General features: G+C 36.6%; 1 protein-coding gene across 11 annotated transcripts in view; it reads right to left on the reverse strand.

Moving 5' to 3' along the window:
* Positions 1–15,327, reverse strand: part of ADK (adenosine kinase) — a 375,585-nt gene that overhangs the window by 195,128 nt on the left and 165,130 nt on the right. For all 11 annotated transcript variants that reach the window (XM_072994991.2, XM_072994988.2, XM_072994983.2 and 8 more), the window contains 2 exons: positions 7,117–7,289; positions 3,456–3,564 (listed from right to left, as the gene is read on the reverse strand). In XM_072994991.2, coding sequence (XP_072851092.2) covers positions 3,456–3,564; positions 7,117–7,289 — 282 coding nt within the window. The remainder of the gene's footprint in view (positions 1–3,455; positions 3,565–7,116; positions 7,290–15,327) is intronic.

Genomic DNA, 15,327 nt, shown 5'->3' on the forward strand with positions numbered 1-15,327 from the left:
TGTTAGCACTAATTCCTTGAATCTTAGCTTTCCTCATACTGGTTTGGAGTGCTTGTTCTTGTCCCCAGGTTTAGCCATGTCCATGCTGAATTATTATCATGCTTTCCAGTAATATTTCTCACATATTGTCCATGTAGTGGTTTATTTTCCCAGTTCATTACTACTTAAATAACTGGTTCTAAAATAAACAGTGGGACTTACAAGATTCTTTCACATTTGCTTTTGGCTCCCCTGTGAGTGCTCCTTATGAATTTAAAAACTACCACCACTAATCTTGCACTTTTTTCTAAACAAGCCACAAATTCCTCAGTTCTTAAGTTTTAAATTGGGGTGATAGCTAATAGGAGCTAACATTTCTGAAATTCTGAAAATAGGAAATACTGTGTTTCCTAGAAAACAGAACCTCCTCTACCTACTCTAAAGAGAAAAAACAAACACACTGCCAGTAGTGCTGTACACAAAACAACTCTGCATCAACCTAAGAGCCAACACTCTGCATCTACTGACACTACCATAAAAACTATTAGAGAAGCAAAGTGAATTAACATCTCCAAAGAAAACAACAACAAATAAAAATGCAGCTCCATATCTCCACAGCTATTTAAGAGTAACCAATTTCCTAACATATGTACCTTTCCCCATAGAACAGTCACCAAAGTGAAAACTACTGCTGCCAGTCTCCTATTAATACTGTTTGAAGTTTGAAAAATTATTTGAAGCAATTAGAAGCAAATCTAGCCTCTGATTCAAAGTGGAAAAATGGGATGTTGCATGGATCCTTCTGTACAACAGCTTTGAAAGTGAATGATTCTACTGTAATGGCTTCTGTGGTCAATGCTAATTTTTTTATTTATTTTTTTATTTGATTTATATCCCACCCATCTGGTCTTGCGACCACTCTAGGTGGCTATGGAAGTACATGTGAAAAAAATATAAGGAGTTATTGTTGGAGGAATGTTTGGTTAATTCTCTTTTAATTGGCAGAGCAAAAACAAAAAACAAAAACAAAGCCCAGCTGTAGCAGAGGGGAAACATGAAACGAAACAGCTAAAGGCCCCAGCTTCCACCCAGTCCCGTTTATTCTCACAGTGACTAGCCCTTTGTAAATAAAAATCACTTTACAAGTAGCTTAAGTATAAAAAGAAAAATCATCTTTACTCACAGTTGTGGAACTTCAGGTATACAGGATAAAAAAAAGAAACAGCAATCGCAACATGCTAGGAAACTCAGATAGCCATGAAGCAGACTTCACATGTCTGCTCAGGTTCAAAGTTAAAAGAAGAAGAACAAGAGACAGCAAACAAAAGCAAGCAGGACAAACAAGAAGATGGGGTAGGCAGGGGCTTGCCTCAAGCCCGGGCAAAAGGACTTTACTAAGAGATTAGTGGCAAGGCATAATTATGTTAGGCTGGGAAGCTTCCCTTCCCAGTGAAACCCATTGTTAGGCTGCATGCAAAAATTGTTATTTCCTTCAAGTTATTGGCTTTGTAAAGAGCAGTGACTGCCAAGCTTCTGCTGTAGCTTCCAGAAGGCATGGCAGCTATCATTCTTGGGTAGGACTTTTGTGAGCTGTGCTCTTTAAACACTCAACGTCTTGGTAAAAAAACGTATCTTATAAAGTAATTCTTTATTGGAAGTGTGTGTGTGTTTTCTTGGGGGGGGGGTAACAGCATGCAAACAGATGCCCTCTACAAGGGACATATTAATAAATAATTATATTTAATAGCCAAAATTGGTGTTAAATGTTATATTTAAAACAATATTTTATAGCATTATATTTATTGATGGCATCTGGAATCATCTGGGTGACCAAGTCAGAAATTTAATGCCATTTCCTATCTTTGATGAGACCAATATATTTTAACTATGACTTTAGTTGGGGGCCACAGTTATGTGCAAGACCAGAAGTTTCTTGTCCCCAATTCAATTGACATTAGATAGAAGTGACATAATATGCTGCTTAGGTTGTAAATAGAATTGTACTCATGCTACATGTTTCTAAATTTTTGTGAAGTCATTGATTAGGATTTGCACACTGTTCTGCCAAATATACTGTACTGGTTTGCAGACACAATTGGATAGAATGCTGACATCACTCCACAGATTCAATGAATTAATTATTGCAGAATAGTACAGGGAGTGGCTTGTGACTCTATATACTGTACTAGCTTTACTGAAAATGGCATAAAAAGAGCAACAGACAGAGGAACATCTCTGAGCAAGAACTATCTAACAATATTAGCTTTATTTATGCTGAAGCATGGTGACTTTGAGGCTTTTGAAAAGGATTTCTCTGTGAGTGGGCTCCAGGTTCAGGTCTTGCTGTCTCCAAAAATTAGAAAATGGGTCACCTTATCACTCTTTGCTGAACATATCAAGCAAAGCTATAGCAGCCACTATTATCTGTTAACTATCCTCTATTGGGGCTGGACTGCTGCAGGCAATATACTGCATTGTATACTTCCCTTGGGGAAAATGCCTTATAGCACAATTGTATGAAATAATCTGTTGTATTTCCAATAGAACTGACTTGTGTCACTTGGTTTTTGGGACTGAGATTAATATTCCCAGTGACACAGTCTGCTGATCTCTAACATTGGTCTGGGTATGTGCTTATCACAGGGTTCCAATGTACCCCAATAGGATGGGGGGTGGTACTGGATGACACTTTTGGAATCTGGTACCATTGAAACCTTTTTTATTTTAAATTGCAATCACATCAGTCATCTCTTCATTTCTAGCTACAGTTTCAAGGATCTATTGGATCCTAACAGCTATTACCGTAAAAACAAACTGAACAAGAAATCACCTATTATAAAATTAGAAAACATTTTGGGGTGGAGGATATGTACATTAAAAGTGAACAAGCTAATGAAAAAACGCATCATCTGAAATAGCGTTCAAACATGTGGCAGGTGCTGTTGATACTCCACATTTTGTACATTCCTTGCAAGGTGCATATTTGCCTGCTAATTATAGAGGGCACCCCTCATACAACAGGCAGGGAAAATTCATAAATATGACAACACCTGTAGGAAATATAAGCAATAACTAATAGAAATAACTTTTTAAAAATGAATTTGTGCTTGAAATTACCAGCTGTTCCCCCAAAGCACATATAACAGAATGGCAGCAGCTGCGATATAGCAGCTATACAGTATATCCACATTACAATTGTAATCTGTCATAGCAGACTTCTATACTTATTAATTGCAATCAGTCTTAGCAGTATTACAGCAAGAAAACCACAGATTCCATAACTGAAAATGAACCAGAGATTAGTCTGTAATAAACACGTGAATTTGGTATTCATATTTCATATTCTCAGAGACAAGGATAATGCCTTCAAATATATTCTGAACATTTAAATTTACTCTGTACTTGATGTAACTGGTACATTAAATTTTTGTAGACGTGCATGCAAGGGAATATTTTGCAAGGATAACTAAACTTACAGCAATGTAATAAACTTTAGCTCTTTCCACCAGCTTCCAGTTCTTCTCCACATCAAGATGTTTTTCCTTCTTATAACAATTTGCGGCAGCCAGATTAGCAATAAGAGACCTAAAATGATAAAGAGTCGACAGTGTTGTTTATTCTTTTAGGGCAATGCAACCTCCCCAAAATGCATAACTGAATTGGTGCAGAGGTGCTTTGAACAGCAGAATGTGTCATGCAATGCTCTTTATTATGATCCTGCTATGCTGGCAGGGCAGGGCACTGCAGAGAGCTGGTGTTTCAAATAAGTAACCATTTATCATGTATGACACTAATTGCCTACTACCAACCTTAAAGCTATGCGCTGCAACTACACATCTCATAGTATCCTATACAGTGGGGTCTCAACTTACGAACGGCTCGACATACGAACGTTTCAACTTACGAACCGCTCTCATAGGAATATATGGACTCGACTTACGGACTTAGATTCGAGTTACGAACTCTTTTTTCCCTTTTTTAAAAAGCTAAGTCATCTTAGGTTAGAAGGAAAAAAGAAAAATATCCCCCTCTAGTGGCAGAAGGTGGAATAGCAGCTTCCCATTAGTTTCTATGGACGAAAAGAGCAGATACGGATTAAATGGTTTTCAATGCATTCCTATGGGAAATGCAGATTCGACTTAAGAACTTTTCGACCTGAGAACTGCCTTCCAATACGGATTAAGTTTGTAAGTCAAGACCCACTGTACTAGCATCATAAAGATGGCATCCCATGAGAAACAAGAGCAGCAAGTTCACCCTACTGTGCTGTGTTGTCATCACTGTGGTCATGTGAAATATCAGCAATAACCGGGCAGCTGATACACAGTTCTATCTCAGTTATTAGTAGAGAAGGGTAGTCTGAACAAAGGTTGTAATTTTCTAATCAAGTTTTAGTTCAAGATCCAATTCAATAGGCTGTTACTAGATAGTCTGGTCTTGGTCTGTGGCACATTTGGGGATGTCCAGACAAACAATTTTAAAAGAAGTAATCAGCATCCTCATTCACAAATTAAGAATCCACCATACTCCAGCAGACAGCAAATTTAGGAATTGTTCCCAGTGAAAAAGTCAGAGTTTAGATTTACAGAGATGAAGTCCCTGTTTGGTGAAGTCTTTGCAGATGGAACAACTATGAGAGAAGTGGGATTCATCAAGGAAGAAGAGGCATTTGGCGTGCTGATCAGTAGGAGCAATACCGCCTCTATCCTCACAAATCACACATTTCTTGAAGAGCACCTTTGCAGCCGCAAGAATGGGCAATAACCATTGTTAAAGCAAAAATTTGGGGCCCAGCTCTAGCAAGGATTGCTCTTCTTGTCATGGAACACAAGTAACTGTTCCTTATTTTTAAGGAACTAGGAAAAATATTAACTGTTATCACAAACATCAAGCTGTTACGATTTTAAAAAAGCAAACCAATAAAATATATAAGGTTCTTTCTATTATGCATATATGTGCATCTTGCTTTATAAAATTCTATGGAATTGTATTGTTTTTAATTTACTATGAAATCAAATCTTATAAGGAAAATGCTTAATCAATCAACAAATATTCTGCCCTCTTAAACTAGATTTATACACTTCCAGATTATAAGAGCTAGAAATTTTGGGCCAAATCTAAATCAGGTAACAATGAACATGAACCTGATGTTTCATGGGAGCATCATCTTTCATGATGAGTCCATTTATGTTATCTTTGCAAAATCACACGAACCAGGGCTTTGCATGGAATGCTTGATAGATATTTGTTTAAATCCTGTTTACAACAGTAAATCACAACTAGATATGATTTGTTAAATCCCCACCAATTCAATGGGCTTACTCTAGTTGCAACTAACTGCAGGATTTCAGCCACTGTTATTATTTATTGTGAAGGGAGAAATGCCGCTCTTTTTCTCAATATCATGGATACTCCTAAACAGAATGCATACTCTTTTTTTGCAGTCATTTAATTAAATGAAACATAGTTTGATGGGATAGATAACAGTCACTATTTGAGGAAAGTAATCTGAGAATTACAGTGAACTAACTGCTTAGTCAATGCAGTGAAGCAATTAGGACACCAAAGATTTTTACCTTCCTAGGGAAAAAACACAGCACAATGCAGAATCAAAATCACATAATCAACAAGACAGCAAGATTATAATCTCCTTCCCTTCATATGGCACTTCTTATTTCACACCTGTTTCTTTCCATGTTGCTTCCTTTGCTATAGGGTTAACAGTTAGTTTTTTTGTTATCTCATAGTAGATGCTGATTTCAGACGAGGTTGCTCTTTTTTTATTCACAGCTAAAATAACAATTCCTTGATGCTCCATCTTGCTTTCCATAATTGTCAACCCTTGGTCTTAAGTATGTTTACTGAAACAACAACATTTTCTGAAAGAGATGGAAGCCTTCTTTTCTGGACTATAACTCCCTGTATTCCATCTTGTATTCCATGGGCACTAGACATGCTGGTTAAGGAATCTGGTAAGCTGTAGTTCAAAAAAAATGACATGTTCCTATCATAAATGTTTGCTTCTACATTCTTTCAATAAATCATTATTTAAAGAAACTGCATTTTATATTTATTAGATGTAATAACAAATAACAGTTGAAAGTCTGAAGTAAATGTCCTCTCTAATGTACACAATGATACAGTTCAGCATTACTTTCAGACCAGGCTATAATTATATTACTCTGCACTTCAAAGAATAATTACGCCCCTATATCATTTTTAAAATGCTGATATTCTTTCTCATCCTTACCTTTTCAGTAAAATTCATTATGTGACAACATAAAATGAGATTAAAAAGAGATAAAATAAGCAAAGCTATCCAATGCTTTGGTTACACTGACTTCCTTTGTCTAATCTGTAAAAACTTAAAATTTAACCCCAGAATGGACTACATAAAGATTGCCTGGTAGCACTTTCTTCCATAGACCAAAGAACCCGTGCAGACACGATGGCGGCAGATTTCAACTCACTGTGGAGGTTAGCTATTATCTTCCACATCCCTTTACTTTCAACATCTTGCCTGATGAGGAGATACTATTCTCAAAAATCTGCATTTTTTTGCACCTTCTTGGCCAGCCTATTAATGATGCAGTCTGGAATTTGTTTTATGACAAGACGATCACTGCTTTTGTTTTGTTACCATTTTTAGAGTGTTTGTCTTGATTCATATATCCTGTGACCATTATTACACTCCTGTAGGGTAAACCAGAACTAAGTTCATATTAGCAGTGGGAAGGGGATAGTGCTGGGCAAATCATATCGTGCACTTCTTAATTTTTAATTCAGCTATTTAGTCCCCTATACCAGTTCTAAAAATCTTCCCAATAATTTTATCATCAAAATTTCTTGAACCCAACTGTCTAGCACTGAAAAATGGGAACAAAAAGAATGACAATGTGCTATGCCAATGCTTCTGACTTAATTATGGGAAAGGTAAATTAATAAAGAGGAATTAATAAAAAGGTGAGATTTTTGAGAAGATAAACATGGAAAGGTGATTCTAGTTAATCCTGAGTGTAGCTTACAAAATGTACTTGAAGACTTTTGCCATATTCTAACTCAAGTAATTGATTCCTTAATTTTTCTATATTTATATGCCAAAAAGAAAAAAAATCACTGTGGAAAAAAATACTAGACCTGTTATCACTTGTGATGCAGGCTGCACAGGTTCCAGTTGGTTCTTCACTCTGCTCATAGTAATGTGCATCCACATGAGCTTCTTCTGCTTTCTTCTTTAAAATCTCACCGAATTTATCTGTTCCAATGCAGCCAAAAAAAGTTGCAGCTTTGTGAGGGAACTGGATCATCCACTATAGTCGGACGCAAGGAAAGAATAATTAATTTAGAATGTTGGAAAATATATTTTTATTCTTATATATCATCACCTTGAATACACACACACACTAAAACTGTTCAAAGAAAACAAATGATAGCCCTTTAAATTGCAAAATAAAAAAACTAATTCAACAACACTTTCCTATCTAGGCAGATTTAACATTATTCAAATATTTAGGCTTATCAAAAAGATTATGCATATTAATACTATTTAGAAAAGGACTGAATATCACCAATATTTTCAACTACAGTATAATCAAGTTTATATCAAATAGATCTAATAATATATAAGCTAAAGAGCAGCAGCATAAATTATATGGACTTTTTCTTTTTAATGTATTATCTGGTCAAGGACCAAGCAATACTGAGCAACTACAGGTTAACATACAAAATGTTATACCTTGACATTTAAAAAAAATATTTCTATTGTTTTCAATGCTTATTAGAGGAATTATTTCAAGGCAAATGCTAATGGACTAGAACCCTGAAATATTAGCACTCCAGTTAGGAAATGGGAATTCAAATGTCTGATTGCAGGGTCCATGTGTGCCCTACTGTAAATGTGTTTCAGATGAAATGGTCATACAATGTACTTTCAAAAGTAACAACAAAATGGCTAACCCTGAAGCAAACTACTGCTAATTTTTTAAAACTCTAAATTATACCTTGTAGCTATTTTTTACGTTAAATTACACCTTGTTAATTTGGAATCCATAACATGATTTATAGCTGGAATATAAACATAAATAATTCTTACGAGATTAAGGCTGAATAATAGAGAGTACAATACTCCCTTAGTATCTAGCACTGTTAAAACGTCAAAACTCTTTAAATACTAGCCAAGGGAGTTTCAAAACTAGTGTGGTTTAGTCTTACATAGCAGACCATAACGCTTTCCAATTTTCGCTACAGCTGATTATTTAGCCCCACCAACACTGACAACTGACTGGCTACAAAATGCCATGATCACTCTTATATTCTGGACAAATTTCAATCAGTAAACATATATTTATCAGCATATACCTACAGAAGTAACAAAAACAGGAGGTAAAGGTCAAGTGAAAGTTTATTGACTATGATAAACTTAGAGTGCCTCTATTCAATTACTTTTTCCTTCAAAGTGTGTGTGATCAAAGCAACAGAGATTTCTGGAGAGTCACATAACAAGCTGTCTGTTGAGATTGAAACATCTGGTCATTATTCCCTAACACTGCAACTTCATGCAGAGTTAGCAACAGGGTATGCTTCCTCTCCATTTAGGGAGAGAGTGACACATATGGCCAATCATTTAATCTAGAAAGGGTTCACTCTGTGCTATTACATACAATTGTTTTCTGCATTTTATGGGGTTTTTCAGTCATCACTGGACTCCATCAGCACTGCTGTCTGTTACAGGCTTACGCTCAAAAAATTTGAAAACATGACAGTAACAGCATTTAATTTTGTATCAATCTCATTTAATTTAGAAAGATGGATCTCGTCAAATAAAGGTTTACTCATTGTCACATTTCACCTTTCCTCCAGTTTGCTAAAAGCAGTTTATTAGCCTGTTAAGGTGGATTTTTACACAGACATATGAGGGAAACAGACTAGCCTTTCATAGTGAAGAATCTGTTTCCAAGCCAAACACTAGACTTAAGCCATTGCAAACCCCTTCATTTTTTTATTTTCTACATCCACTTTGGCATATTTGCATATCATAAAGCAGAACAATAAAGTTTGAATGGATTTTAAACTTTTTATTTTAATGACATTATTACTTTTAAAATAGTGATTACTTTCCAACAGAGTATAAACAAATTAAACTTTCATTTCCCATTAAGCTTTTCAGTTTTGACTTTTTGTATATGCTCTCTCACATAGTAGAATATGTACTTTTGCCTACCTCCTGTAAAACTGATTTCCTCCTGAGTATCTTTGCACATACACACACATACATACACACACACACATACACACACACACACACACACACACACACACACAGTGGTGCCTCGCAAGATGAAAATAATTTGTTCCGCGAGTCCTGTCATCTTGCGAAATTTTCATCTTGTGAGGCGCATTTTCCATAGGAATGCATTGAAATTTAATTAATGTGTTCCTATGGGCCAAAAAACTCTGGAAAAGTCACTTACCAGGTAGGGAGCTGGGGAAGCACCATCGGAGGACTGGCGGGGGTCCTCTGCAACCACAATTGCTGCTTTCGGAGGTCCCCCGGCAGTCCTCCGATGGTGCTGAGGAAGTCTTCAGAGGCTTCCGAAGCCAGCAATCGCAGTTTTGGGAGACCCCAGCCAGTCCTCTGATGGTGCAGGGGAAGCCTTCAGAAGCTTGCCCAGCACCATAGGAGGACTGGTGGGGGTCCCCCACAACCGCGATCACCGCTTTCAGAGGTCCCTCGGCAGTCCTCAAATGGTGCAGGGGAAGACTCCGAAGGCCTCTGAAGGCGCCGATCACAGCGGGGGGGACCCCCGACAGTCCTCTGATGGTGCTTCCCCAGCTCCCTACCTGGTAAGTGACATTTCCAGAGTTTTTTGGCCCATAAGAACACATTAATTAAATTTCAATGCATTCCTATGGGAAAACGCACCTCGCAAGACGAAAATATCTTCGTCCTGCAAGGCACCTAAAAACTTGCAAGACGCTTTCATCTTGTGATTTTTTTGTTGTCTGAAGCATTCATCTTGCGAGGTACCACTGTACGTACGTACGTACGTACGTACGTACGTACGTACATACATACATACATACATACATACATACATACATACATACATACATACATACAATCCATCTTACATATTAATGTTCATTCTACAACAAAGGAAATGCAGCTACATTCTAGGCTTGTTTACTTGGAAGAAAATTTATCTAAGTTCAATGAGTTTACTGCCAAGTAAAATTAGAACCTTACAGCAAGATCTAATGTCAAAATGGCTGAATCTAGTAGAATTGGGAGGGAGTGGTTCCCCTTTCCACAGCAGCCCCTAATAGGCCCCCAGATGCTTCTTGGATGGTTGGGAAATAATCTAGAAATGACTTTTGAGTGACATCCAGGGCTGTGATAGGAACACGGAAATAATTTAACTTCAGTTGCCAGAACAACACTACACTACACTACACTAACCCTTCTAAAGGCTGCTTCACAGAAGAGTAAAGAAATGTTAGATGGCCACAAAAATACTTGGTGGTCCACTTTGCAGAGCTGCTATAGCCTTCCTTTTGCCTAATTTCAAAGAAGAAACAGAAACACGTGCAATCTCAAAAATGAGGGTTGTTCTGCAAACAGTGCAATGGTTTTCAAATCATTGCACTATTCGTATAAGTGCCTAATACCATATGGTAAAGTGTGCTTGCACACCTATTCATATGACCAGTTTTGTAAACAATTTTGTAATGGACTTTTCTCCATTACAAGTGCTGCTTCAACAACTGCTCTTGCACAAATAGGAATTTAAATAGGATGCTTTCTTTTGCTTTTTAAAAAGAAAATGGAAGCAAATTAACCATAAGCACTTTCCATAAGAAGGTGTATATATTATCAGAACTACACTTCCTTAGAGTTTTTAAACTTTTGTTCCTTCCATACCTCTCAGTGACCCAAGTAAACTAAAATGAAAATGATAGAGATAAATTATGAAACAGAACAAATTAGTTTCCTTCCACAGACCAACAGTTTTGTTGGTTGAAGTGAATAAATAAATAAATAAATAAATAAATAAATAAATAAATAAATAAATAAATAAATAAATAAATAAATAAATTTATTTTAATAAACAAACAAACAAACAACTGAAAAAATATTTATAATTGTAATGACTGGTTTAAATGTTTAAATTAATTAATTTGCTCTAAATAGTAATCGATAATAGCACATATGCATAGATATAAGAAAAATATTGTGTAAAAGAGTACAGTCGTGCCCCACTGGACGATTACCCCGCTCCACGACGAATCCGCATTACGTTAATGTTTTTGCAATTGCTTCTGAAATTGCAAAACGATGGTTTAAATGGGGGAATTTCGCTTAGCGATGATCGGTTCCCTGCTTTGGGAACCAATTTTTGCTTTATGGCGATCAGCAAACAGCTGATTGTCAGGTTTCAAAATGGCCACCAGCTGCTCAAAATAGCTCCCTGCTGTTTTCTAGGATGGATTCCTCATTTTACAGGCACTGAAAATGGCCGCTGTATGGAGGATCTTCGTTGGACAAGCAGGTATTCAGCCCATGGGAACACACTGAACAGTTTCCAATGCGTTTCAATGGGTTTTTTCATTTTGTTTGACGATGTTTTACACTCTACAGCGATTTCGTTGGAACAAATTAACATCGTCAAGTGAGGCACCACTGTAACTTGTAATAGTATTGTGAAAATGTTTGGAATTAATTGTTCACTACTTATTGTGTTGTTCATGAGGTACATTATAAGGTTTCCCCCATGAAACAAACTTTTCCTGGGGGGGGGGATATGTGACGAATGCCCATGTCACTCCTGTCACTCATAGCTGGAGCTCATTTGCATGAGCTTATGAGAGGACTGGTGGGGCGAGGTCATTCAGTCAGTCAGTTAGTGAGTTAGAGAAGGAGAGTGCGAGGTGTGAAGGAGAGAGGTTGAAGACCAAAGAGAAATAGATAGTCAGAGAAGACAGAACTGATATTAATAAAGATACTGTATTTTTTGCACCATAAGACGCACTTTCCCCCCCACAAAACAGGGGGGTGGAAAGTCTGCGTCTTATGGAGCGAAGAAAACAGATTATATTTTCCTGTGTTCTTCTCCTAAAAAAATGGTGTGTCTTATGGAAAGGTGCGTCTTATGGAGCGAAAAATATGGGTAAGTTGGTTAAAGTGAATAAATATAGCAAATGGTGATTGAGTGTGTAACAAAATATACGAGGTTTCAATGATTTTGATTCTGTACAATGATTAAAGAACATCTGTGATTCAGATTCAACCTAATATCTTTTAATAAACAAGTTCTGTTGGCAGCAAGTGTCTGATTAAAGTTTTTTATAGTGTGGATACAGGAAATCCACTGGTGGCAGCGAAGGAAAGAGAGACCGACACCAGAGTGAACCCTTGGTTTGGGGAAAACAAGCAGGGGACACTGGGTGAATGTCACAAGTGGTTGTTGTGAACATGATATAAGTTATTATAAGTTATAAGTGAACAGTTAGCGTTTCTTACCGAAAAAACAATATGGAGCATTCACAAACCCAACAAGCACTTCCCTTTCTCCTTTTGTCACATGCAGCTGAGAATGAAGAAGCAATTCAGCTCTCAAGCTGACTCTCAAATGATAACCATACTAAATACACCAGTGCCAAGAGATTCACAGGTGTTGAATGGCTTTAGAATACAGTAATTATAGATATTATTTCAAATGAATGAACACCATAAATGGGATTTTGATCAAGTAGCACACCAAAATACTTTCTTAAAAGAAGGGAGGAAAGGTGAATAAAAACCATTTATTAATTAAGTGGCTTTTTAAAGACAAGTTTTACAATATACAAGGCAGTGCTCTTCCTTAAAAATCAGCATCAAGATCTACTACTGTATAGTGGTACAATCTCCCCCTACTCATAGGCTAAATATTGTCATGTCAGAGTTTGAGATTTTGATATGAATATGTATTAAATACAGTGGTGCCCCCCCACAGCGATGTTAATCCATTCCAGATTAATCGTCGCTATCCGGAATCATCGCTAAACGGAACTAAAAACCCCATAGGAACGCATTAAACTTTGTTTAATGCGTTCCTATGGGGCCCAAACTCACCGTTCAGCGAAGATCCTCCATAGCGCCGCCATTTTCGCCGAGGGCAGCACGCGAAAATGCTTCCAGTGGCCATTTTGGGCACCCGCCGGCCATTTTGGAACCACCAATCAGAACATCGCAATGCAAACGCATTAGCGATCAAAAAAAATAGATCGCTATGCGGATTTGTCGTTAAACGGTGCGCTCGTTATGTGAGGCACCACTGTATAAATGTTGTATAGCTGAAAGTAAAATGGATGATTTTACCTGAGTCATTGTACTGTTTGTATTCAGGTGTAGTTACCAAGGTTTGAGACTTAATGTTGTACAGCTGTGATACATGATGAAACTTTGTGTAACTGGAAAATGAAGTTATGTATTTTCTGACTGGTCCCAGAACTGTACGTAAGTCATGTGTAAAGGGCACATTTTATCTGCTGTAAGTCAGGTCACCTTTTTCTATGCTATATGTTGTATTATGTCATGTTATGCTGCCAGATGAATGTCTATTCTCTCTGTATATACGTTAATAGACGATATTTTACTCTCTTGATGTCATAGTGTCTATGCAAACTAATATCTCCTAACTCTGCTAATGTTCTGAGAATACATGCTTAACCAAAGTTCTCAACACATAGTGGTATGAGAGACTGAATTTGCTAGAATATACAGTAGAGGAACTGTGCCAACAATTTTGGTTATCAACTTGTAAAAGCCCTTACTGAACATGTATTTTGGCAGCATGCATACAGACCATGTCACCTTGTACAGAAAAAAATATCCCCTGACATCAATGACCAATTAAAATAATACTGTTTATTCATTAAAAATAATTTGGAGAAGAATGCAGCAACATACTGAAGTTTAAAATTAATCAGACTTGCTTAAATATTGTACTGGCAAATGATGTCAAGATTTAGAATGTTCACTGATTCCCTTGTAGTTAGATAGAAACAATGTAATATTTTTGCTAACTATTCCCTTAATATGTTAATGATATCATTACATGATTTCAGAACTACAACAACATGTAATTTCATTTATTTATTCTCCACAGAGGCAGAGGGGAAGTGCAGATTAAGAGTATGTCAAGATGATAAAGTGACAGCTAATGCAAATTTATTTTTACAATACAGCATGTAAGAAATGCAAATGTTGGTTAAAACAAAGTAGCTTCAGGCACTCAAGGTGTGCTTCAGGCATTGCATGAATGAGTGAAATATGCTAACAAATTAGAATATCAGAAGCAAGTAAAGGGAGAAGGAAATTGAAGGTTCCATTTAAATGGCATTAAAAAGACAACCTGACTAAAATCAAAACACTACCACCTCAAACAATTATAAGCATTACCACCTGAACTCAGACATACCTCAATAAGGCACACCTGTAAGCAATCTGTATTTGATTTAAAATTAAATCCTAGGAAAATGTAACAGTTGTCAATCAGGTATGTATATATTTAGGAAAGAAGAGTATCTTCTATCTAAGCAATTTTGTTCTTGTTTTGTTTTTGTTTGTTTCAAGCTGCTTTTCCTTCTCAACCAAAAGCTTTTGAAAGAAATAGCTGTTGCTGTTATGTCCTGTCAAATTGCTTCCAAATTATGGCAACCCTATGAATTAAAGACCTACAAAAAGTGCTTATCATTAATAGCCTTGTTCAGGCTATAACTTCCTTTATTGAGCTAATCCCTGCTTTTCTTTTTTCTGGCTGCCTTCAACTTTTCTCAACATTATTCTTTTCTCCAGTTAATCTTATATCATGAAATGAACAAAGTATGGTAATGTCAATTTATCTTCCCCAGACACTTCATGCTTGATTTGATCTAGAACATGTTAATTTGTCTTTCTTGTTGTTAAGGTTAAATGTAAAGCCCTCTCAAAAACACCATATTTAAAATTGATCTATTTTTCCTCTCAGCTTTCTCTACTGTCTAGCTTTCACATATGTACACCATAATTGAAAATAAGAGTGTGGATGACCTTTGGCCTTGTTCACCAGTGGCACATTCTTACTATTCAGGATCTTTTCCAGTTCCTTCATATCTGCCCTCTAAAGTTTCAGTCTTCTGTCTTCTTGGCTGCAATCTCCACTGGAACTAAAGACTGCACCAAGGTACAGAAAATATTTAACTATTTTGATTTATTCTTGCCAATGTTAAAGTTGTGTAAACTGTCCTATAGTCATGATTTCTGTATTCTTAGTGTTCAGCTATAATTCTGTGTTTGCACCTTCTTCCCTATCTCTTCCTAGCATG

This window comes from Pogona vitticeps, chromosome 3, assembly GCF_051106095.1.
Source record: "Pogona vitticeps strain Pit_001003342236 chromosome 3, PviZW2.1, whole genome shotgun sequence".
Taxonomy (NCBI): Eukaryota; Metazoa; Chordata; class Lepidosauria; order Squamata; family Agamidae; genus Pogona; species Pogona vitticeps.